This window comes from Anticarsia gemmatalis, chromosome 8, assembly GCF_050436995.1.
Source record: "Anticarsia gemmatalis isolate Benzon Research Colony breed Stoneville strain chromosome 8, ilAntGemm2 primary, whole genome shotgun sequence".
In the NCBI taxonomy this organism is placed as follows: domain Eukaryota; kingdom Metazoa; phylum Arthropoda; class Insecta; order Lepidoptera; family Erebidae; genus Anticarsia; species Anticarsia gemmatalis.
The window spans coordinates 4,624,501-4,649,116 of record NC_134752.1 but is presented as its reverse complement, the minus strand read 5'-3'; the positions used below and the strand labels follow the sequence as shown (position 1 = coordinate 4,649,116).

General features: G+C 36.0%; 3 protein-coding genes across 3 annotated transcripts; all 3 read left to right on the top strand.

The window, feature by feature from the left end:
• Positions 1 to 1,912: 1,912 nt before the first annotated feature.
• LOC142974955 (ecdysone oxidase-like) lies at positions 1,913 to 4,770 on the top strand. Its single transcript, XM_076117534.1, has 4 exons — positions 1,913 to 2,016; positions 2,409 to 2,533; positions 2,940 to 3,073; positions 3,163 to 4,770. Exons 1-4 carry the CDS (start codon positions 2,003 to 2,005, stop codon positions 4,732 to 4,734), a joined length of 1,845 nt encoding a protein of 614 aa, XP_075973649.1. The 5' UTR covers positions 1,913 to 2,002; the 3' UTR covers positions 4,735 to 4,770.
• A 2,788-nt stretch (positions 4,771 to 7,558) lies between these two features.
• LOC142974606 (ecdysone oxidase-like) lies at positions 7,559 to 10,569 on the top strand. Its single transcript, XM_076117043.1, has 4 exons — positions 7,559 to 7,590; positions 8,265 to 8,389; positions 8,753 to 8,886; positions 8,976 to 10,569. The coding sequence occupies exons 1-4, from the start codon at positions 7,577 to 7,579 to the stop codon at positions 10,545 to 10,547; spliced, it is 1,845 nt and encodes a 614-aa protein (XP_075973158.1). The 5' UTR covers positions 7,559 to 7,576; the 3' UTR covers positions 10,548 to 10,569.
• Positions 10,570 to 13,622: 3,053 nt separating this feature from the next.
• On the top strand, positions 13,623 to 16,341 carry LOC142974586 (ecdysone oxidase-like). Its single transcript, XM_076117005.1, has 4 exons — positions 13,623 to 13,779; positions 14,033 to 14,157; positions 14,484 to 14,617; positions 14,707 to 16,341. The coding sequence occupies exons 1-4, from the start codon at positions 13,766 to 13,768 to the stop codon at positions 16,276 to 16,278; spliced, it is 1,845 nt and encodes a 614-aa protein (XP_075973120.1). The 5' UTR covers positions 13,623 to 13,765; the 3' UTR covers positions 16,279 to 16,341.
• The last annotated feature ends 8,275 nt before the right edge of the window (positions 16,342 to 24,616 follow it).

The window sequence follows — 24,616 nt, the reverse complement described above, 5'->3', positions numbered from 1 at the left end:
TAGATCACACTATATTTTACGTTAAATGTGCCGTAATTATTGCCTTGTATGGACTCTATTGGATTTTAGTTCACATATATTTATTAGAAGCAGATGTAGTAGGCGCAAATCTATGGCTTTTGGTTTAAAATAATCTAAGTTCTGTAACTGCAGTGTAAAAAATAATCGGGATTCGGGAATTATAAAATTAGTTAATACCGTTAAGACATATTTGTCTTAATTCTCCCATAAGATATAAATGTTGCAGTCACTATTTTATAAAAAAATAACACAAAATTATCAAACACAATTTCCTTATAATTTTAACTCAGGTTTTATCTACTGTCAAACAAGTGACAAGAATAAAATATGCCTCGAAGCCTATACAGCAATTTATTTAGAGCTTAGGCAACCTCTGCAGACAGTAAACACTCATCTAAATCCGACCATCATATAAACTGATGGAGTGCGTTGAGATATAAAAATGCCCACTCATTATCGTGTGCCGCGTCAATCCGTCCGTTCAAGAGCCGGACCGACGTCAAGCACTCTCTGTTTGTTTGACGCGATCGAGGGCCTCCGACGCAGACTTCTATATTTTTAGTTTAAAAATGAATCAAGAGTAGCCGTATGAGGCTCGAATTGAGTTCAATTGGAGTAAATTTTAAAGTACGTTAAGAATTAATGTTAGTTTTGTTGGCTCTGCATATTCAACTGCGTCCATCTTCCTGTATAAATGTGTCACCAAATGTGTTGCAAAGTGCAAAATCTAAGAACGGCTCAACAAATAAGAATTGTAGTTTTTGTAAAATAGTATTTTAGGCGCGGGAAGGTTTTTTATGCCAAACAGACAAAAACTAACAGACTGACAGAAAATAACAAACAAAAAGAAAGTTCATGAGCGAAGGTGCACGAGTCATCTTGGACTTAATATTAATATAATATTATTAGTAACTATTGGCTGCGACGATTTGTTGTCAAAGCGTAATAAATCGATAGGAAGATAGTCATAATATTATACATACCATTCTTGATCACCCTCTTGCATTAGATTCAAAGATGAAGTTCTGGGAAAAACCGGCCATTTCTGATTAACCTAATAGAAAATGCAATGGCGTCTATATCTAGTGATATATGGGTCCAAGAAGGCTTTCTTCTACTCACTCGGTTTTTCACGTACACCCATAATATCTTGGAGCTCAACAAACATGACAATGCAATAATGCTGTTTATTGTATACACAGCTGCTTGCGTTTCTAGCCTGCGTGACTAATTGTGGCCAAATTATAAGAGATATTACAAAATTTACATAAAGGTGGTTAGCTATTCGAGCCACGAAAAAAATTGTTAATATGTAAAGTTTGTAACGTTCGTGGTAAACGTAGTACTTGTATGCGCCAAATAACTTAAAAGCACCAAACCTGTGAAAGCGATTTCTTACAGACGGTTCTATCGAGTATCTAAAGGAGGCGATTTTTGTACAAAATTGTTCGAAAGCCAGCCATTGTCGAGGCGCGCTACTGTGCGACTAATAAAGAGTAAAATATATAAAGCATAATCTTATTGATTTATTGCCCTTCTTCGTATTCCGTATTTTTCCAGCTGTAGCGCGATTCTCTACAACTATCGACTAACGGCTAGCTATCGAAAGATTTTAGTAGAAACTATTTTGCAGGTACATTTTAAGTGTCAAACTTTCGATATTCAATGGTTCCTATTATAAAAAATCGTGCTACTAAGCCGATATTTGTGCCCGTTAATGTTCGATATTGTATTATATAACAATACTTATGAACTCTAACTAGTGGGTAACAAGCCTTACGTCTTGTATTGGTATACATATCATAATAAAATGATTGTTTCATAAAAATACTTATATGTCGGAATTTTGCATGTCAGTGTGTACAATTAATATTTATTTAAATTATGTGTTACTAATTAAACAACAAAGTGTATTTATAAGCACTCTCGCTAAATTTTGCGTCAGAACTTTATTTTGGTAATATTAGGTAAGATCGTCATCATGACGTGGACAAGGTAAGTCATCAAATTTAAAGATATTCCTTGTATTTTGATAAAAGTCTTCCATAGGATCCAAAAATAAAACTTTAAATTGTTTTTTTATGTTTGTCCGGTCTTGCGGTCCAATATTTTGAAGGTTATAAATTATCTGTGTACCAAACTTCATTTAAATTCTTTCAGTAGTTATATAAAAAATCATTACATATAAAACATTCGCATAATTATAATATTAGTAGTTGTTTCCGTAAGAACAATTTTGGCAGTACATTTTTAATGTCAGACTCTCGATACTCGATGGTTCCAATTGTAGAGAATCGTGCTACAGAACCGCAATGCTCTACCACTGCTGACTACCGACAACGGGCTAGCTATCTAAAGAGTTAAAATCAAATTTATATTTTTTGAAGTTACGGCGCAACCTGCTCTGCGCCTTCTGCTGGATATAGCGCTTCGACCTTCGCTTCTGCTGTGCAGTTGCTGGCTGCAGCACAATGTTTTTCGGAAGAGTCACTACCAGACTCCAGCGACCAAAGTACGTATACATTTTTTTGATACATTAAAAGATGCAATCATTAATTTGTCGCATGGTTAGTGTAAAAGTTGTATAGTATAAGTTGCCTTTGACATGTCTTTGGAAACGAAGACACTCAGCTCAATTACCAATATGCTGCTTCCCATGTGAAGAGAGTCCGCGTTAAGGTTGCTTAACCCACTTGATGTTTACCCTACTAGTGAACGCAATTAGCCCTGAGGGTCTTTTACGTTTACATGGCACAGGTATAGCAGAAAATCTAGGAATTAGTAACAATAGTTTTCGATGAAACGTTCTCTCTAAATTAAACGTATAATATATGTTGACACATAAGCTCTTCTGGGATGAGCGTGTGTGTAACGAAAAATAAACAAATTGTAATTCTACTTTTACCATTTTTTTATAGATTTCGCTGCATATGACTTCATAATAGTGGGTGCCGGTGCTTCAGGATGTGTGTTAGCTAATCGTCTTAGTGAAATAGAACACTGGAATGTTCTACTCATAGAGGCTGGGGGAGACCCACCTGTCGAATCTTCTGTGAGTATTTACTAAGTTATTTGAAAATAACTTTGCTTTTGTCTATAATTTAATGTCTTTTACCTGTGGTTTAACTAAAAACATTTTAGATTCCAGGTTATCACTTCAGTTTACATAATAGTGATTTCAATTGGCGCTACAAAACCGTGAACGATGGAAGAACTAACCAAGGAAATCAAGATGGATGCATCTACTGGCCTCGAGGAAAAATGGTGGGAGGATCGACAAATATCAATGCAATGATGTATGTTCAAGGCAACAGCGAAGACTATCAGAGATGGTTCGACGCAGGCAACACTGAATGGACGGTGGAGGACGTACGCAGATGCTTTAGAAAATCTGAAAATTATCAAGATCAACTTTTAGATCAAGATCCTGATATTCGTAATCATTACGGTCATGACGGACCTCTTGTTATCAATACCTTCAATAGTACAGAAAGAGTACGTGGCAATAAACTAATATCGGCATACGATGAAATAGGCATTAAAAAAGTTAAAGACATAAATGTTGCTAACGCGTTTGGGGCTGCTATTATGACAGTGACTGCTTCAAACGGTGAAAGAAATAGCATGAGTAAGGCATATCTCGTGCCAATAAAGGATAGGAAGAATTTTAGCATTATGAAAAATGCCTTGGTAACCAAAGTTTTGATAAATGATTTAAACCAAGCCTACGGAGTCTTGGTGGAACAAAATGGAGTAACCGTAACAATACACGCAAACATAGAAGTAATTTTAAGTGCAGGAGCATTAAATACTCCGCAGATACTCATGTTATCTGGAATTGGGCCCAAAGAACATCTTGAATCGAAGGGTATTCAGACGATAGTGGATCTGCCTATGGTTGGCCAAAACCTAATAGATCATCTTCTTTTCCCGATCACTGTATTCTCTGACGAACTAACTGAAAACTCTGAAGCCGACGACGAATTCGACAACCTCAAATACTTTCATAATCGCTCCGGCCCCTTAGCACAAAACGTTGTTTTGGACACATTCGCTTTTTATGCCACTAACGAGGATGCGAAATATCCCGAGTTTGAAGCTTATGTTTTAAGAAAGAGAAAGAACAGTAGTGGCTTAAAAAAGGAGTTTGTCACTCTGTTTAGGTTCACAGATCACGTAGCAGACTCTATAGTAGAACTAAATCAAAATCACACACTCCATCTTTTCCTCCTCAGTTTATTACATCCGCTATCAAGTGGAACTATAACTTTAAGTTCCAATAACCCAAAGGATCCCCCACTCATTAATGCAAACTACTTCGCTGACGACAATGATTTGGAATTGATGGTATCAGGGATTCAAAAACTGCTTGAGCTTCTTGACACAGAGTATTTTAAATCTATTGGAGGTTTTTTGGGAAGAACAAGGACCCCGAATTGTGACGAATTGGAGTTAGGTAGTCGAGAGTACTGGAAATGCCAATGTCTAGATATTGTAAGTACAGTGTTCCACCCAGTGAAGACGTGTAAGATGGGACAGCTTGAAAGTGACTCAGTAGTGAGCAGCCGGTTAAAAGTGCATGGAGTTGAAAATCTTCGCGTAGTGGACGGTAGTGTGATGCCAAATCATATAAGTGGTAACACAATGGCACCGTGCGTGATGGTTGCAGAAAGAGCTGCTGAACTTATAAAAGAAGATTACAATTTGTATTAAAATGCGTATACAATTTTTATTATTAATAAAAGGTTGTTGGCTATTTATGTTTCGCTTGTCGTTTCCATATCTATATACTAATACGTGAAGCAAAAACTTAGGACCCCATTTTACGAAAAACGTGCGGATGCAGAAGTATGACATTTGGCGCATTTACAGTTTTTGTGTAGGAGGATAGGATAGGTAGAATATTTTTTATTAATCTGGGGGCACGGAAGTGCCCCCGCAAGTCGAGCAAAAAAAAAGCGGCACGGCCGTAACATCCTTTTCTCGAAGCAATTCGGGCTATTTTTGACACCCCTATAATTTCGTAGTGGATAAAACAAGAAGCCTGGATTTTTAGCAACTAATCAGTCATTGTATAAACACGGTATATTTAAAATTTCAGTCAATTTGAACCAGTAGTTTAAGAATGACAACTTGTTAAAATTTTGAATTTTGTCACTCACTGATTCACTGACTCACTGACTCACCGATCATCAAAAGTCTAAGGTACTTCTAGCAGACTTAGAAGCTTAAAATTTAGAATACAAATAGGGTTTAGTGTCTTAATCATGGGAAAAATTCAATATTTTCTAATTTCAATCAAGTTTTCTAAATACACTAACTGCAACAATAACTTTGTAATCCCATATAAATGTATAAGATTACAAGGTTACATTTGCAGTTAATGAATTAAATTATTATTTCTGTAGAAAATAAAATAAATAGGTGTAAATATGTATCTACTATATGAGACATAACGGGAGGGGGTATAGGGTGGGTAAGGGTGTTTAGCCCATGAAACTGAACAACATTCCCATAGGAAAATATGTTGAATTATGAAAAAAATACGGCTTTCCATACAAATTGGACTTATGTTTGCTCTATTCGCTCTACAAAAAGAAGTGAGATGCCATCAAAAACATTCTGTAAAAACCTCAAGTCTCGCCGTAAAAAGTTGTGAGATCTATATAATACCAAGTCGATTAATCTATTTAGTCTCTACTTAAAGGACCTTCTGTCTTAAGTTATTACGTATGTTATTATCATGCCAATTTAAAAAAAAAATACCTTTAAAACAAATAGATCGACTTGGTCATCGCAAGAAAACACAAATTCGCCATTAACATTTCAGGAGCATTAACTTCTCGTCGTGCTGTGTAGTGTGATACATACTAATAATCAAATCATGCGATGGCCAGGTCGGTCTATTTGTTTTAGAGGTATTTTTTTAAAATTGGCATGATAATAACATACGTAATAACTTAAGACAGAAGGTCCTTTAAGTAGAGACTAAATAGATTAATCGACTTGGTATTATATAGATCTCACAACTTTTTACGGCGAGACTTGAGGTTTTTACAGAATGTTTTTGATGGCATAATGTGTTTACAGTATATTAGATCAATAAATAAAACATGACACACACTACCATGCATTTCACACACGCATACATACCCCGTGGTCAAATTATTTAAATGTGCAAATTTTTTCTTTAAATTAGGCCTACAGCTACCAGGAGATCATGACTGCTTGGTGATATATCTGTTAATTAATATAGCCACGAAGTGGGTGCCACAAGATGGTCGGCGGCAACGTGGAAGGCCCAAACGGAGATGGCGGGACGACATAGACGCGTTCCTGGAAGATTGGCCGGACGCAGCAAGCGACCGAGGGGACTGGAAGTCTAGGGGAGAGGCCTTTGTTCAGCAGTGGGACACAGAAATAGGCTAGATAAAAAAAAAAGATTGTTTATATACATACTTACATAGAGCACTGACATAGACACATACATAGAGTACTGTTTTATATACTTATTGAATGTCATACATCTATACTAATATTATAAAGCTGAAGTGTTTGTTTGTTTGATTGTTTGTTTGTTTGTTTGTTTGTTTGTTTGAACGCGCTAATCTCAGGAACTACTGGTTCGATTTGAAAAATTCTTTCAGTGTTAGATAGCCCATTTATCGAGGAAGGCTATAGGCTATATATTATCACGCTACGATCAATAGGAGCAGAGTACCAGTGAAAAATGTTACAAAAACGGGGAAAATTATGTTTCTCTTATGTGACGCAAGCGAAGTTGCGCGCTCCGCTAGTTTTTATATAAAACTAGCGGACCCGACAAACGTTGTCCTGTGTACACGTCTTTAATTTGTAAAAATTAATTAAAAAAACATTGTCCAGCGGACAAAATTGTGAATCTAAACCATTCTCAGATCCCCTTAAACACACACAAAAAATTTCATCAAAATCGGTCCAGTCGTTTAAGAGAAGTTCAGTGACATACACACTTACAAAAGAATTATATATATAAAGATAACTTATAATTTAAATTAATAATAGTCGAATTTCGACTACTAGGCGACCACTAGTAGATATAAAAGCAATATGTCTAATTCTAATTTTTTTTTATCAAATAATGTATCGACTACAGGCTAGCTATCGAGAGATTTTGTTTGACATTCGGTTTAGCGCCTTCACCGGGCGTCGTAGAAACTATTTTGCCAGTACATTTTAAGTGTCAAACTTTCGATATTCGATGGTTCCTGTTATAAAAAATCGTGCTACTAAGCCGATATTTGTGCCCTTTAATGCTCGATATTGCATTGTATAACAATACTTATGAACTCTACTAGTGGGTAACAAGCCTTACTTACGGCTTGTATTTTTTTTACATGTCATCAATATTGTTTCAGAAAAAACTTATTTGTCGGAATTTTGCATGTCAGGTGTGTACAGTTAATATTTTTTTAAATGACGTGTTACTAATTAAACAACAAAGAGTATTTATAAGCACTCTCGCTAAATTTTGGGTCAGAACTTTTTTCGGGGAATATTCGGTAAGAACGTCATCATGACGTGGACAAGGTAAGTCATCAAATTTAACGCTTTGACTGCTATACTCGACAAATCAGAATGTGCTCACGACGCTTTCGTCGTAAATGTCGACAAATATATAGCGTCGTGAGCACGTCCTGGGGGGCTATCACGTATCTCAGTTGTCAAACATTTGAAAGCCACTATGCTGTACATTGTTTTCTCTCTTAGATTATAGTGATGAACACGTTATGTCAAAGTAGCAATGTACTGAAAAGTGACCATCAATTTGACGTACACTAGCTGTCAACTGAGATACGTGATAAGCCCGCTGATTAGTCGAATAAAGCCGACCGATGCGGTCAAAGGGTTAAAGAAATTCCCTGTATTTTGATAAAAAGCTTCCATAGGATCAAAGAGTAAAACTTTAAATAGTATTTATATATTTGTCTGGTCTTGCGGTCCAATATTTTGAAGATTTTAAATTATCTGTGTATCAATTAAGTTCATTAAAATCCGTTCAGTAGTTATATAAAAAATCATTACATGTAAACATTGCTTCCGTAAGAACAATTTTGGCAGTACATTTTTAATGTCAAACTCTCGATACTCTCGGTTTCAATTGTAGAGAATCGTGCTACAGAACCGGAATGCTCTACCACTGCTGACTACCGACAACGGGCTAGCTATTTAAACAGTTAAAATCAGATTTATATTTTTTGAAGTTACGGCGCAACCTGCTCTGCGCCTTCTGCTGGATATAGCGCTTCGACCTTCGCTTCTGCTGTGCAGTTGCTGGCTGCAGCACAATGTTTTTCGGAAGAGTCACTACCAGAGTCCAGCGTCCAAAGTACGTACCCATTTTTTTGATACAATAATCAAAATGTAGCATGGTTGGTGTAAAAGTTGTATAAGATGCCTTTGACATGTCTTTGGAAACGAAGACACTCAGCTCAATTACCAATATGCTGCTTCCCATGTGAAGAGAGCTCGCGTTAAGGTTGCTTAACCCACTTGATGATTACTTAGTCTTTTACATTTACATGGCACAGGTATAGCAGAAAATCTAGGAATTAGTAACAATAGTTTTCGATGAAACGTTCTCTCTAAATTAAACGTATAATATATGTTGACACATAAGCTCTTCTGGGATGAGCGTGTGTGTAACGAAAAATAAACAAATTGTAATTCTACTTTTACCATTTTTTTATAGATTTCGCTGCATATGACTTCATAATAGTGGGTGCCGGTGCTTCAGGATGTGTGTTAGCTAATCGTCTTAGTGAAATAGAACACTGGAATGTTCTACTCATAGAGGCTGGGGGAGACCCACCTGTCGAATCTTCTGTGAGTATTTACTAAGTTATTTGAAAATAACTTTGCTTTTGTCTATAATTTAATGTCTTTTACCTGTGGTTTAACTAAAAACATTTTAGATTCCAGGTTATCACTTCAGTTTACATAATAGTGATTTCAATTGGCGCTACAAAACCGTGAACGATGGAAGAACTAACCAAGGAAATCAAGATGGATGCATCTACTGGCCTCGAGGAAAAATGGTGGGAGGATCGACAAATATCAATGGAATGATGTATGTTCAAGGCAACAGCGAAGACTATCAGAGATGGTACGACGCAGGCAACACTGAATGGACGGTGGAGGACGTACGCAGATGCTTTAGAAAATCTGAAAATTATCAAGATCAACTTTTAGATCAAGATCCTGATATTCGTAATCATTACGGTCATGACGGACCTCTTGTTATCAATACCTTCAATAGTACAGAAAGAGTACGTGGCAATAAACTAATATCGGCATACGATGAAATAGGCATTAAAAAAGTTAAAGACATAAATGTTGCTAACGCGTTTGGGGCTGCTATTATGACAGTGACTGCTTCAAACGGTGAAAGAAATAGCATGAGTAAGGCATATCTCGTGCCAATAAAGGATAGGAAGAATTTTAGCATTATGAAAAATGCCTTGGTAACCAAAGTTTTGATAAATGATTTAAACCAAGCCTACGGAGTCTTGGTGGAACAAAATGGAGTAACCGTAACAATACACGCAAATAAAGAAGTAATTTTAAGTGCAGGAGCATTAAATACTCCGCAGATACTCATGTTATCTGGAATTGGGCCCAAAGAACATCTTGAATCGAAGGGTATTCAGACGATAGTGGATCTGCCTATGGTTGGCCAAAACCTAATAGATCATTTACTTTTCCCGATCACTGTATTCTCTAACGAACCGACCGAAAACTCTGAAGCCGACGACGAATTCGACAACCTTAAATACTTTCATAATCGCTCTGGTCCCTTAGCACAAATCGTTGTTTCGGACACATTCGCTTTTTATGCCACTAACGAGGATGCAAAATACCCCGAGTTTGAAGCTTTTGTTATAAGAAGGAGAAAGAACAGTACTGGCTTAAAAAAGGAGTTTGTCACTCTGTTTAGGTTCACAGATCACGTAGCAGACTCTATAGTAGAACTAAATCAAAATCACACACTCCATAGTTTCTTCCTCAGTTTATTACATCCGCTATCAAGTGGAACTATAACTTTAAGTTCCAATAACCCAAAGGATCCTCCACTCATTAATGCAAACTACTTCGCTGACGACAATGATTTGGAATTGATGGTATCAGGGATTCAAAAACTGCTTGAGCTTCTGGACACAGAATATTTTAAATCTATTGGAGCTTTCTTGGGAAGAACAAAGACCCCGAATTGTGACGAATTGGAGTTAGGTAGTCGAGAGTACTGGAAATGCCAATGTCTAGATATTGTAAGTACAATGTTCCACCCGGTGAAGACGTGTAAGATGGGACAGCTTGAAAGTGACTCAGTAGTGAGCAGTCGGTTAAAAGTGCATGGGGTTGAAAATCTTCGCGTAGTGGACGCAAGTGTGATGCCAAATCATATAAGTGGTAACACAATGGCACCGTGCGCGATGGTTGCAGAAAGAGCTGCTGAATTAATAAAAGAAGATTACAATTTGTATTGAAACAAGTATACGTATTAGTGTAATGTGTTTTTTAATATGAATAAAAAATTGTTGGCTATTTATGTTTCGCTTGTCGTTTCTATATAGGTATAAAATATAAAGCAATACGACTTAGTCCACATTTTTTTAATGCGTTGAATAAAATAGCATAGGGGAAATATTACTTTATTTTAAAATACCTTAATAAGAGTTAAGAGTTAGAGAACCCGTAGTTAAGAGAACATCGTTGTAAGCAAGCCGTTGGGATCAGAGATATTAATGTACCAGCAAAAACGTAATTATATTATAAACATTATATTGTTTTATGTCCAATGTCGAAACACAATTACGAAATAAACGCTGTGTTAGTCGAATGCCCTAAGAGTGCGAGGTAAGATAGAAGGGGAAGCGTTTTTTATTTGTTGCAAAATATGTTATGAAAGAAGTAAAGTATTATGACAATATTTTTTTATAACACCAGTACCACGCAACAGTTATATAACGTTAGAAACTGACTTATAACATAAGTTTTTAAACAAATTTGTTCTAAATTTTTATTGAAATTGTTTTGTTATCGTGTTACACAATGTTGTATAACGCTATATGACTGCTGTGTTGGAGCACCTTCACGTCTCTCAGTTGACAACTAGTGTACGTCAAATTGATGGTCACTATTCAGTACATTGCTGCCTTGACGTAAAGTGTTAATCACTATAATCTAAGGGAGGAAACAATGTATACCATAGTGGCTTTCAAATTGTTGCCAACTCCGATACGAGAGAACCCCCTAGAGGGCTATCACGTATTTCAGTTGACAATTATTATTTGAAAGCCACTATGTTGTACATGTGTTATTCAGTGTTAATCACTATATTCTAGGGAAGAAAACATCTTCCTTAGTATAGTGTAATAATAATAATAATATAGTGACTATTAAATGTTAAGTTTCATATACTAACGTTTCTTTAAAATGAAATGAATAGATATTGGTTGGTTTGATAGGCTGTGAAAGCATAATAATAGGTTAGGGAAATAATTTCTTCAGAAAAGTCAAATCATTTTTTAATTTAGTTTATTGACATTTAACTACAGTATGTATGTACCATTTTGTTCGATAACCTTTTGCCATCTTGTAGGTAGGGACATGATCCTATTGCTATAAATTTTTTTGGGACTTACCATCAAAATACCGCGACTAGTGGATTTGGCAGTCCTCTCGTGATGTTAACCTAACACTGCCTAAAGAGTTCTGAAGAGACCGAAACTAGTGGAAATCTGAAGGTGCAAGGTCAGGACTATACGGCGGATGCATTAACACCTCCCAGCCAAACTCTCTTAATTTTTGCGGAGTGGCTACAGATGTGTGAGGACTAGTGTTATTATGATGAAACACCACACCCCTTCTGTTGTTTAATTCCTTCTGCTTTCTCTCAACCTCTTACTTTAATCTCGTCAGTTGTTCGCGTTCAAAAGTTGTTTGCGTTTGAGTTCAAAATCGATAGTACTGCCTGGTGGTAAAAGCTCATAATGAATAATGCCCTTCCAATCCCACCACACACACAACATCACCTTATTGCGAGTTAACCTGGGTTTCGCCACAGTCTATGAAACCTGACCGGCCTTTGGCCACCACCTTTTTTGCACGTTCTTGTCGTACGTGTTCATCACCAGTTATCAGCTTCTTCAAAAATGATTCGGTTTCATTACGTCGTAATAATGAATCACAAATGAGTACACAATAATGAATCATAAACATCGCAATTTTTTTTCGCGGCTGTCGTTTCATTTATATTTTTTGTAGTAAAAAAATTAAATTGTATGGAATTTCTTCATTAGATTCACTCATGTTACAATACGAAAAACAAATGAAAATCACACATTTTCTTAATTCGAATTTTGAATTATGTTCTTTAAAATTTTAACTTTCAATGGTACCAAAACCAGCGAGATACGAATACTATAGCCAAAGAGATTTTATTACCAGTTCATACATGCGAAGTGACTTTACTTTGAAGGACAATGTATCAATGTAATGCTTCATACTACTCGTACATACTATTCTTAATTAATCTTAAATTGCTTTAGTTTCGGAAACAAAATTGTTGCAATAATCGGATTTTCAGACTGTAGGTATAAATTGAAAAGCGATACTTTTTTAAGCGTTTATTATGTGCGTTAAAGAACATATTCTTCTACTCACATGGTTCTCCACGTGCACCCATGTTTTGGAGCTCAACAAACATGACAATGCAAAAATACAGTTCATTGTTTACTCATCTGCGTTTCTAGCCGTCGTTGCAAATTCTCGCAAAATTATAAAAGCAATAACTTAATATACATAAAGGCGGTCAGCTATCTGTGCCGTTCACACGTAGAATTAACGTTACATTGTATGTTGGATTGCGATTGTTATATTAAAACTAATATTATAAAGCTGAAGAGTTTGTTTGTTCGTTTGTTTGAACGCACTAATCTCGGGAACTACGGGTCCGATTTGAAAAATTCTTTCAGTGTTAGATAGCCCATTTATCGAGGAAGGCTATAGGCTATATATCATCACGCTACGACCAATAGGAGCAGAGTACCAGTGAAAAATGTTACAAAAACGGGAAAAATTATGATTCTCTTATGTGACGCAAGCGAAGTTGCGCGGGTCAGCTAGTATTAAAATAAACTCAATCCGGGTCAAGATGTGTGAAACATATCACGTAAGATTACGCGTAATTTGGCGTCAACAGTGTGGACGGCAGGCGAACTCAAAGCGAATCGCGTACGCGAAACTAATTCGGGAGCTGTTTTCGCTCATAAACGCCAATAAATACTAGCGATTGTTGCTTATTCCACATCATGAATGTACACACGACGCAACTGTCACGAACGCCGTCTAAACAAGTTCTGCGAGCGATTTTGTGTTCGCGCAAAAAACCGGCAGCCGATCGAGGGATCAGCTCGAGCGCCGAAGCGAACGTTACATGAAACGTTCGCAGTGCCTTAAACACGTACAATTCACGTTACACTCGTCTGGACCCAGCTTTACGTGTCATTTTAATATTCATGACAATTGTCGTCTCATAAAAAACTTATATTATATAGTCCGAGTTCTGCACGTTGCACACGTAATGTGTATACTTAATATTCATTTTAAATTAAGTGTAGCTAATTAAACAACAAAGAGTATTTATGAAATCTCTCATTAAATTTGGCGTCAGAGCTGTCTTGTAGGAGGAAGCATCGACACCATGACGTGGACAAGGTCAGTAATCAAATTTCCTTGTATTTTAATAATAAGCTTCCGTAGTAAAATTCTGGACTTATTTTTATTTTATTCTTGTTACAATTATGTACTATGTGTTAATCCGGGTTATAAATCAATGTACCAAACTTCATCAAAATCTGTAAAGTAGTTGTGTCGTGATGAAAACATCTAAACTTCCGCTTTACAACATTAGTCGTTGATGCTAAGGGGCTACCCCAGGTGTTCAAATCAAGATTATATTTATTTTTAGTTACGGTGCCACCTGCTCTGCGCCTACGGCTGGATATAGCGCTTCGACCTTCGCTTCTGCTGTTCAGTTACTGGCTGCGGCACAATGTTTTTCGGAAGAATCACTCCCCGATGCCAGTGTCCAAAGTACGTATACATTTCTGCAATATATCAAAATATTCGATCATTTATAAGTAAATACAGCTTTCGTCGTTCTACATTAAATGTATTTGACAACACAGAAGTTTTTCTGGGATGAGCATGTCTGTAACGAAAAAAAGAAATTGTATAATCCTACTTCAACATTTTTTTACTTTGATATTACTAGATTATTATTATAATTATTATGAGGTAGTCGTTCCACTGCTCGGACATCATTTGATATAAATATCATGATTATACTGCTCGGATAAAAATACAGCATGACGTAGCATAAACCTGGTAATATCTGCCTATTTATTTCTTGGTTTTAGATTTTGCTGCATATGACTTTATAATAGTAGGTGCCGGTGCTTCAGGATGTGTGTTAGCTAATCGACTTAGTGAAATAGAACACTGGAATGTTCTACTCATAGAGGCTGGGGGAGACCCACCTGTCGAATCTTCTGTGAGTATTTACTAAGTTATTTGAAAATAACTTTGCTTTTGTCTATAATTTAATGTCTTTTACCTCTGGTTTAACTAAAAACATTTTAGATTCCAGGTTACCACATCGGTTTACAAAATAGTGATTTCATTTGGCGCTACAAAACCGTAAACAATGGAAGAACTAACCAAGGAAATCAAGACGGATACATTTCCTGGCCTCGAGGAAAAGTGGTGGGAGGATCGACAAATGTCAATGGAATGATGTATGTCGAAGGCAACAGCAAAGACTATCAGAGATGGTTCGACGCAGGCAACACTGAATGGACGGTGGATGACGTACGAAGATGCTTTAGAAAATCTCAAAATTTTCAAGATCATCTTTTAGATCAAGATCCTGATATTCGTAATCATTACGGTCATGAAGGACCTCTTGTTATCAATTCGTTCAACAGTACAGAGAAAGAACGTGTCAATAGAGTAATATCGGCATACGATGAAATAGGCATTAAAAAAGTTAAAGACATAAATGTTGCTAACGCGTTCGGAGCCGCTTTCATGAGGGCTACCGCTTCGAACGGAGAAAGGAATAGCATGAGTAAGGCATATCTCGTGCCAATAAAGGATAGGAAGAATTTTAGCATCATGAAAAATGCCTTGGTAACCAAAGTTTTGATAAATGATTTAAACCAAGCCTACGGAGTCTTGGTGGAACAAAATGGAGTAACCGTAACAATACACGCAAACAAAGAAGTAATTTTAAGTGCAGGAACACTAAATTCTCCGCAGATACTCATGTTATCTGGAATTGGGCCCAAAGAACATCTTGAATCGAAGGGTATTCAGACGATAGTGGATCTGCCTATGGTTGGCCAAAACCTAATAGATCATCTTATGTTCCCGATCACTGTATTCTCCAACGAACCGACTGAAAACTCTGAAGCCGACGACGAATTTGACGATCTCAAGTACTTTTATAATCGCTCTGGTCCCTTAGCACACATCCCTCTTTCGAACATTTATGCTTTTTATGCCACTAACGAGGATGCAAAGTACCCTGAGTTTGAAGCTTTTTTTTTAAGAAAAAGAAAGAACAGCACTGGTTTAAAAAAAGACTTTGTCGGCCTGTTCAGGTTTACAGATCACGTAGTAGACTCTATAGTAGAACTAAACCAAAATCACACACTCCATCTTTTACTCCTCAGTTTATTACATCCGCTATCAAGTGGAACTATAACTTTAAGTTCCAATAACCCAAAGGATCCTCCACTCATTAATGCAAACTACTTCGCTGACGACAATGATTTGGAATTGATGGTATTAGGGATTCAAAAACTGCTTGAGCTTCTTGACACAGAATATTTTAAATCTATTGGAGCTTTCTTGGGGAGAACAAAGACCCCGAATTGTGACGAATTGGAGTTAGGTAGTCGAGAGTACTGGAAATGCCAATGTCTGGATATTGTAAGTACAGTGTATCACCCGGTGAAGTCGTGTAAGATGGGACAGCTTGAAAGTGACTCAGTAGTGAGCAGCCGGTTAAAAGTGCATGGAGTTGAAAATCTTCGCGTAGTGGACGCAAGTGTGATGCCAAATCATATAAGTGGTAACACAATGGCAGCTTGCGTGATGGTTGCAGAAAGAGCTGCTGAATTAATAAAAGAAGATTACAATTTGTGTTGAAACGAGATCATAATATTGTTATGAATAATATATTGTTGGCTATTTATGTTTTGCCCTTCCTTTCCATAATGTCCTCCTAGCCGATATACGGCTACGGCGGTCAGTTTCATTGAAACTGGCCATCTGTGCAGGACTTTGTTTATAGTGTCCAAGTGTGTGCACAATACACAGGTACACTCTCTATTCCATCACTCTCATAGTTTGGTGGGACGGATAACCGACACGACCAGTGAGAGGTCAGGCGCAGGACCGACGGCTTTACGTGCTCTCCGAGGCACGGAGGTCTTCGACCTCAACTTCCTAACTCCGGGCAATTTCTAGGAAATTCTTAACAGAAAATCTCAGAAAAGACTTTTTGGCCCGACCCAGGATTCGAACCCGAGACCTCTCGCACCGCAGTCGCATATACTACCGACCGCGCCACAGAGGCAGTTGTTCCTTCCTTTTCATATAGATATAAGAACAATATTCAATATTCATTCCCACATTTTTTTACTATTTCCAAAATACCTAAATCTAGTTAAGAGAACATCGTTGTAAACAAACTGTTAGGATCAGAGATATTAATGTCCCAGGAAGAATGTAATTATATTAAAAAAAGTATATTGTTTTATGTCCAACGACGAAACAAAATTACGGAACAAACGCTGCGTCAGACAAAGGCGAGTGCGAAATAAGATAGTTGAAGGAGCGATTTGTTTCATACTAGTTAATGCTTTAGTGATCGTTTTTAAAAGAGTTGGTTATCCAAAATTGGTGTGCAGACTAGAATTAGTACCGAGAACAAGTTGATACGAATCACTGATTGTCGAATGCGAACAGTAATAGGCTAGTACCGAACGCTAAAACAGACATACGCGCTCTGTGGTCTGGCCTGTAACGTATAGTATATATCTGTAAATATTATAAAAACATACATACACGACCCCAACCTGGGAATAGAATATAGTCAGAAGTCAGATATACAACCGATCTCGCCACAGGGGCAGCTGTAAAAAACTTTATCTAAGCATCAATAAGCTCTATTTAGTATCTTCCACTACATTCAAACAAACTCCTTACATCGTACCGTTTGACCAGATCATAAATAACTTGGAACAGTACAAGTAAATGTATTAGGTGCTTTGTAAAGGTGGGTTCGTAAGAGCCGCCTAACGAGAGGCCATCTGCATATCGAGTGGGACCAAACCCAATTGACGAGTACGTCTCGCTCGATTACACTGGGGTTGGGAAAAATATGTATGTGTGCGTGTGTTGTGTATGTGAACTATGTGTGTATAAACATTCAGAGAAGATTGTAGTCCAAATTATGCAGATTTGCTGGTACATGATTGCCAGTAGCAAAGCCCGCTTTAGTGCTTATATTTGGACAGCGTTAGCAAGATGTTTGGATTGTCTAGGTAAGACGTTTTTTCATACGGTCTATGGCCTGCCTCTGTGGTCTGAGCTGTAACGTATATGTCTGTAGATCACGAGGTTTAGGGTTCGATTCCCGGGTCGGGCTAAATTGCTTTCGTTTATTTGTAATTAACACTAAATTATTTCTCAACAGTTATAGGCGAGCCTACTGCCCTTGATCAAATACGTAGTATTAAGTAGTAAACTAGATTGTGAATGGCTAAGGAAATTTCAGTTTTTCCATTAGAAGTATTGGAGATGATGATTAAATTTACTCATTTTCATTCATTTATAATTAGTTGTTGTCAAGCCTCTGAAAGTAACTATAGCCAAAATCCATACACCCTCTGCTCTATAAACAACAATTTTAATCGACATCTTCGGTACACGGTGCATTGATTGGATTCTTGCTTGCCCAACACTAGCACGGTAAATTAATTTTAGTTAACCATGTGAGAAATAAACTGATATTTTTAGACATATTTATTTTTTCTGATATTGTATTCATAATTTTATATGGTTTGTGAGTTTAGGTTTAAAATATGCCCACATAAAGTAATGTAACTTAAAAGATCAACGTCCACGAATTTTTTCAATTAATAAAATTTGATAAGACATATTTACGGTTTCCAGCGTTGTTGAAGAAATTAGTAAAGTCTCAATTTCTCTGAAGAGACTTAACGCCTCGCATCAATTTGCTAATCGTGTATCGCTTTTATTCACCATCTAAACGAGATATTAAACCGAGCTACACTAAGACAACAATCTCCAGACGTCGTACTAATCGTACGCTCATCAGACACCGTGCATTCGAATTAACTGAAACTCAAACAAAGCAGTCTAAGCCCGCTATCAATGTAGCGCCGACTAATTACTGAACAAGTTTTCCTATCTTATGTCTCACTAATCCCAACTAAAGTATCCGTACTCACTCTTAAGGTACTAGACGCTTCAAACTGCGGTCCGTATCAGTACATTCCCTTAATTAATCGAGAAACCGTTTCACTGAACATTTTCACGTATCATTTCCACAATGAAAAGAGCTATACATTTCCGAGAGTGGTAATTTATTCATGCACGTGAAATGTAATGTTACCTAATTATCAGGATTGTCTCTTGCTGCCTTGAAACAGGTCGTGGCCTCAAATGCGTGGATTTCCACGCAAATGGCACGATATATCTGTGTAACGCCCACCTGTATATTGTGTACTATGTACGTGAAAACATAAATGATGGCCTTTACACCACCAACGGTCAGACGCGTCATTTAAAAAGTAGAGCGTGGACTCATTACTTTAAAAAGCGCCTACATGAACTGTATTCACAGCTTTAATTTATTTGCATGATATGACAAGCGCCTGTATAAAATTATATTCAAAGAGGGTTTGGAATAAAAGCTATTACAATTTAGGCAGTATTCCAAAACGGACAACCCAATTTGATTGGCGGCTGAAATGCTAAAACTATTGAATTTATAACCGTACTGAAGCGTGCGTACAAATGTTTTACAAATAATGGTGCAACAGAGCGTTTATTGGATTTTCTTGTTATTTCTGTTCGTGCGATTGAAATGTTGCTAACGAGGGGACAAGAGGCGGCGGTAGCAATCTGCATGTCGAACACCTATGATATACGGGTATAATTTAACTGAAATTGTCATACCTTTTACCCTTTGACGAACATTTTAAAAGGACACCGGTTAATATGGATCCTATTTATTGGTAGAATTTTATTGTCACATTCGAAGAATTACGGTAGTGATGAGATACTGTTTTTACTATGAGAGGAATCCTTACTATGAACGAAAACTACGACACATAAATGTAGTATATTCAGAAACATATTTGTTTATTTATTTTTGTTGTCACAGATAGATTTTGCAGTTGACAGTTGGAGCTCTCGCTGTACGCTTTTACGAAATTATTTGTTTTGCTCATTCGTTTTTGAACTGCAGTCTGCGTATTAGGTTTGATTTTTGTTTCATGTGGTATTCGATTTCGATGAAAACTTTTTAGTTTTAGAATGAGTTCATAAAAAATATTACACGGATTGCACTTTTTTTTTTTCATGTTGTTTATATAGCTTCATTGTTCAAAGTGCATTGCATTATTTCAATACTCTAAGTATACACTACCGAATTCAGAGCTACTAAGAATTAAAGAACCCGAATCCTTTACCACACACACGCTCTCTTAAAATAAAAAAAACTTGATAAAGCCCATGCAAGTTAAAATAACAAAATGCTTCGTAATATTTGATTTGATTAAAGGTGAACACCCTGTATGATTGAAGTTGCTGTAACGTCCAGATTGCAACCGTACGTTACTTGATTTTCAAATTAAGTCGGAATTGGTTCTCTGTTAAATAAATGGCCGGCCATTATCGCGTTCGGACTTAATAATGGCATCGACGAGCATTGGGTGTGCAATACGACCCGTATTGTACCCAGGCTGGTTATTAATGCACATTTTTCAGATATTTCGAAATGAAAAGGACTTTTTATATGTTCGCGTTGTCAGTGGTCACCACAGACAAGTGTTGGGATGGAACGTCAAGTAATACAACGTGAGAGCTCACGATCGTGTTGCTGGCCGTGTTGATTAACTATTTTTGTTTTTAAAGCTAGAACGGCTTAACAGATTGAAATGACTTTTGGCAGAGAGATAGATTGTTTCTGTATTTTTTGGGAAAGACTATAGCTACAGTCAACAGGTTGTTTCTAACTTAGCAATAGTTAAACAAACAAGTAATAAATAAATATTTTGATTTTCACCTGTAAGGCAATTAAACGTACGTTTACAACTATACACGTTAGAATGAATGTAACAAAATTTATATCACAGAAACCTTGTTTTCGTGGGGCTTACTAAAAGTTTACGATTATATGCACATTATTATCTTTATTATACATGTCATGCTAAAAATATACTATGCTATACTTCCAAATAAGAACACAAAACGAATTGTAAGAATTATCATCAATACGATTCGCGAAAACATCTCAAAAGATTTAAAACGAAACGTTTTGTATTGTATAGGAATTGCCTCACAATATAATTACGCTTCGCAACAAGAGACTTGTTCAGGTTTTACGAACCACTACGAACTGAGAATAAAGGGAGGCGAAAATTAATAAATAGTATTACCAAGAATATTATAATTACAATTTCCCACAGTACTGCGGTAATAATTAGTTAGAGAAATGCTTGGAATATTCCACTATGTTAGTATTGGATATTTCGTACGACGTAACGTCTGCTTACCGCGGAGGTAAAGGCGTCATTAAGTAAATCAATGTCCCGTCAAATAATTATATGTGAATTATCAGCGATTTTATTTTATAAATCTCGAATGTCACTCATGTTAACTATGCGTAGAGATCAGTTCATTGTTAGACAGTTGATTGATATTAAAATCCGATTTTTTATGTTTAAAATCGTTACGCAACATCTTACCTAACTTCTACTTCGTATAGTGGCATGAAGTGTGAAGGCATCTTTGTAAACTATTGCGTTGTCTTTTCGTCGTCTTTGACGAAGTTGAAAATTATCATACAATTACAGATACCAAACTCAGTGTTATCGAAACCAAGTAATAATTTAATTACTTGGTTTATTACCACTTAGAGAAACAATGATTTTAAACTCTCGCAACTTGTAATATGTACATAATTATATTATTATACCGCAACAGGTTTAGATCGAGTTCAATCGATCATAGTCGATATATCGCGATCGAAATAACGGAGAAACAAATAAGGTAACTTCGCCTTCAATTCTCAATCTCGCTTAAGACATGTTACTTTATAATATGTGGAGAATGTTCTTGAGCTCTCATAAGGTAATACAGACATAAGTCAAGTGGGCCATGTGTGGACGTCATTAAGTGCATGTTCAACGTTGGACCACGTCCAGAGATTGTAGTTCAGGCTGGTGCTTCACTATGTCATTGACAGGAAATTGAACGCTCAGATATGCTAGGAACTAGAAAATACACTTAAATCCCGATGTTTTAAGAAATTTTGTAACGCTTTACATATTTACTTTATGTATTTAGCTACATATATAAGGGAATTTTACGTACATAATCTTGTATGGATGTGAATAAGGCAGGGTAAGTTTATGGATCTTACCAATTGACGTTATTAGTTCTCAGCCTATTCTATGTGGAAAAGACGTGTTTTTATGTATTTACTCTCACTCACATTAATTTATGCACTAGTTACAAGTACATTCACTGTGTTATTTTTCTGGTCATCAAAACCGTATTGTTTATTAATGCTCAATCAACAAATGCATCTAATATTGAAATATCAGTACAAATTTCAACGAAAAGTACACAGTATTGATTCGCGTCTAAACGGTAATAATTATCTATTAGTTTACATGAATATTCGTTGAATACAACCATATTGATCTAACATTATTGGAATTTAATATTAACAACGTTATTTCTTCTTCGTCCGTACAGGTCTTTTAACGAAACTAATAAATGTATCAAAATATGAAACCGAGCTGTAAATGTTTTTATTTAAATGTTTTCTCCGAAATTTAACAGAACACGTTTGCGGCCTCTTTCGATAGATGGCGCTTGCTATCTTAAACGCCGATATTAACATGTTTTTTAGTTGTCTTTGTATCAGAATTATAAGTATTTTAATGCTAATTTATCACTTTAAGAGGTGAATAAATAAAAGTATTAATCATAAGTGTAATCAAAAATAAATATATAGAAAAAAATCAACGATTTGAAAACCCACTCCTTTTGTAAAGTCATTAGTAAAATGTTATAGGATAATAATAAAGGTGCAAATACTTTTTATTCCATTAACATAAAAAGAGATGTTAAATAATAAAACACCTAAATATCCATGTAAAGAGACCAAATAGTTTATTTTCAAAACATATTTGCCCAACCCTTTCTAAAAACATTTTGTTTAAAATATATTAAAGGTTTATTGAAACGTTCATCTATCATCGTTAGGTCGGTCAGTGACCTCAGTCAATTTTAGTAATGTGTTGCAGTATCTGCGAAACTGGCCGAGACGACATTAGTGTTTTATAGAGCCAATGAAACCACGTAATCTTCTTAAATAACTTATTTAACTCACCAAAAACAAAGACCTCTGGCTTCTTTAGCGACGTTAACAAATATAACTCATTACGAGGGTCATGATATACTGGACCTGTTCGACACAGCTTTGGGCCAGATAGGGCGGGTCCATTAAATTCTTATCTCATTATTATGATTAGCTGTCGCCGAACACGGCTCCTCTGGGTTCGGTTCTTGTTACGCAACAAAATTAGTTTTTTAATTTTTGAGTGAATTGTGACCTTGTAGTTTCTAATCACTAATGGAACAGTAATCTGTGAAAAAGTGGATTTTTAAAACGTCTTTATAGTGTGCGATATTTTAAATATTTTTTCCTATTAAAGACAAATCAATATATTAAATACACGTACATACATTTTAGACTCAAAAGGTAACCCACATAATGAACAAATGCGAATACTTTCATTTCAAAACACAGTCAGTTAATAGTTTAATAGACACTGCAGTTTTGTATGAATTTCCATAAAACTTTACCACCCAGTATTTTACTAGTAATAGTTAGGAAACTCAACACTGAATGCTAACTATTAAAACGCCTGCCTTGTATTCAGGAGCAACAAATGCCACGGTTGAGTTACACACGTAGCACTGCTACGGACGCTTGCTACGATCGCTACGCACACGCTACGTTAAACTGCATGTGCTACGATATTGTGTTTAGCGAGGTGATCTCGTTTCAACAGTTTATACAAAATAGTTTAAAAGCTGCCGAGCCAGATACTATAGTAGCGCTATGTCGGAATTTAATTTAGTTTTTCCTCAATCAAACGTGGTATTTTGACTGTACCATCTTTCATTATTCTTTACTGAAATATTGTTTTAAATAAATTTGTATCGAAACTTCACGACGATAAAGTTTAACATTTAAGCAATGAATAATTCGAAATATCGCATTAGATGCGTAACCAAAGATATATACATGTATAAAACACAAGCTACTGAACCATATAATATTACTCTTATACATACAATATAAATACATTATAATACATAAACTTATAATATATAATCAAAGCTCTTATACAATATATACATATATGTACATCTTAAGTACTGCTATAATTAAATGAGACTCGACCGTGTCCACAGACAAACTGTTCAAACAGTTTTGTGGACCATAAGTATAAGTTTCAAGTAAGAAACACTGTTTTAATAATAATAAATAAATAAATAAATAATAATAAAGATCAACGAAACATAAATCAAACAAAAACCATCAATGCCTTTATTCTTTCCAGGGAACCCTACTACTTACATTTTATTATCACACATAGCTATAATAAGGCTATTATGCAAAAAACATAGCCATAAAACACTTCAACTCCTTTTGTTTAGAGCATTCTTCTTAATAAATTATTCAGTCGCATCCGGGTGTCGAAAAGGCCTTTTTGTGTTCCGTTATTTTTCTTTTCGACGGTAAAGAGAGGCGGTTAACTATTCACCGTGGAGTATAAAGGGGTTAGAAGGACCTAAGTGTGGATATGACCTTGACAGATGATGTCTACAGAACATTTGTTTGGCAACTAAGTTATGCCGCAAAATGTGGAGACGACTGCGAAAAATGAGTGTGTTTTTGTAATGTTTCCTGCTTCCAGTTTGTGTGTTTTGTGGAGCAGGTGTTGGTTTTGTTTTGGCTTGTGCTTCTCATGATATTGTTTTGAAATGTTATTTTATATTAATGCTCTAACATAAGATAGCCGTAGGCATTTATCATATTATTGGCTATGGTATGCAAATATTAAAATGTCAATTGCCGATGTTCATTATAAACATATTATATTGTCAAACTATTATATTATTGAACGTAGTATGATCGCATAAAAATAAC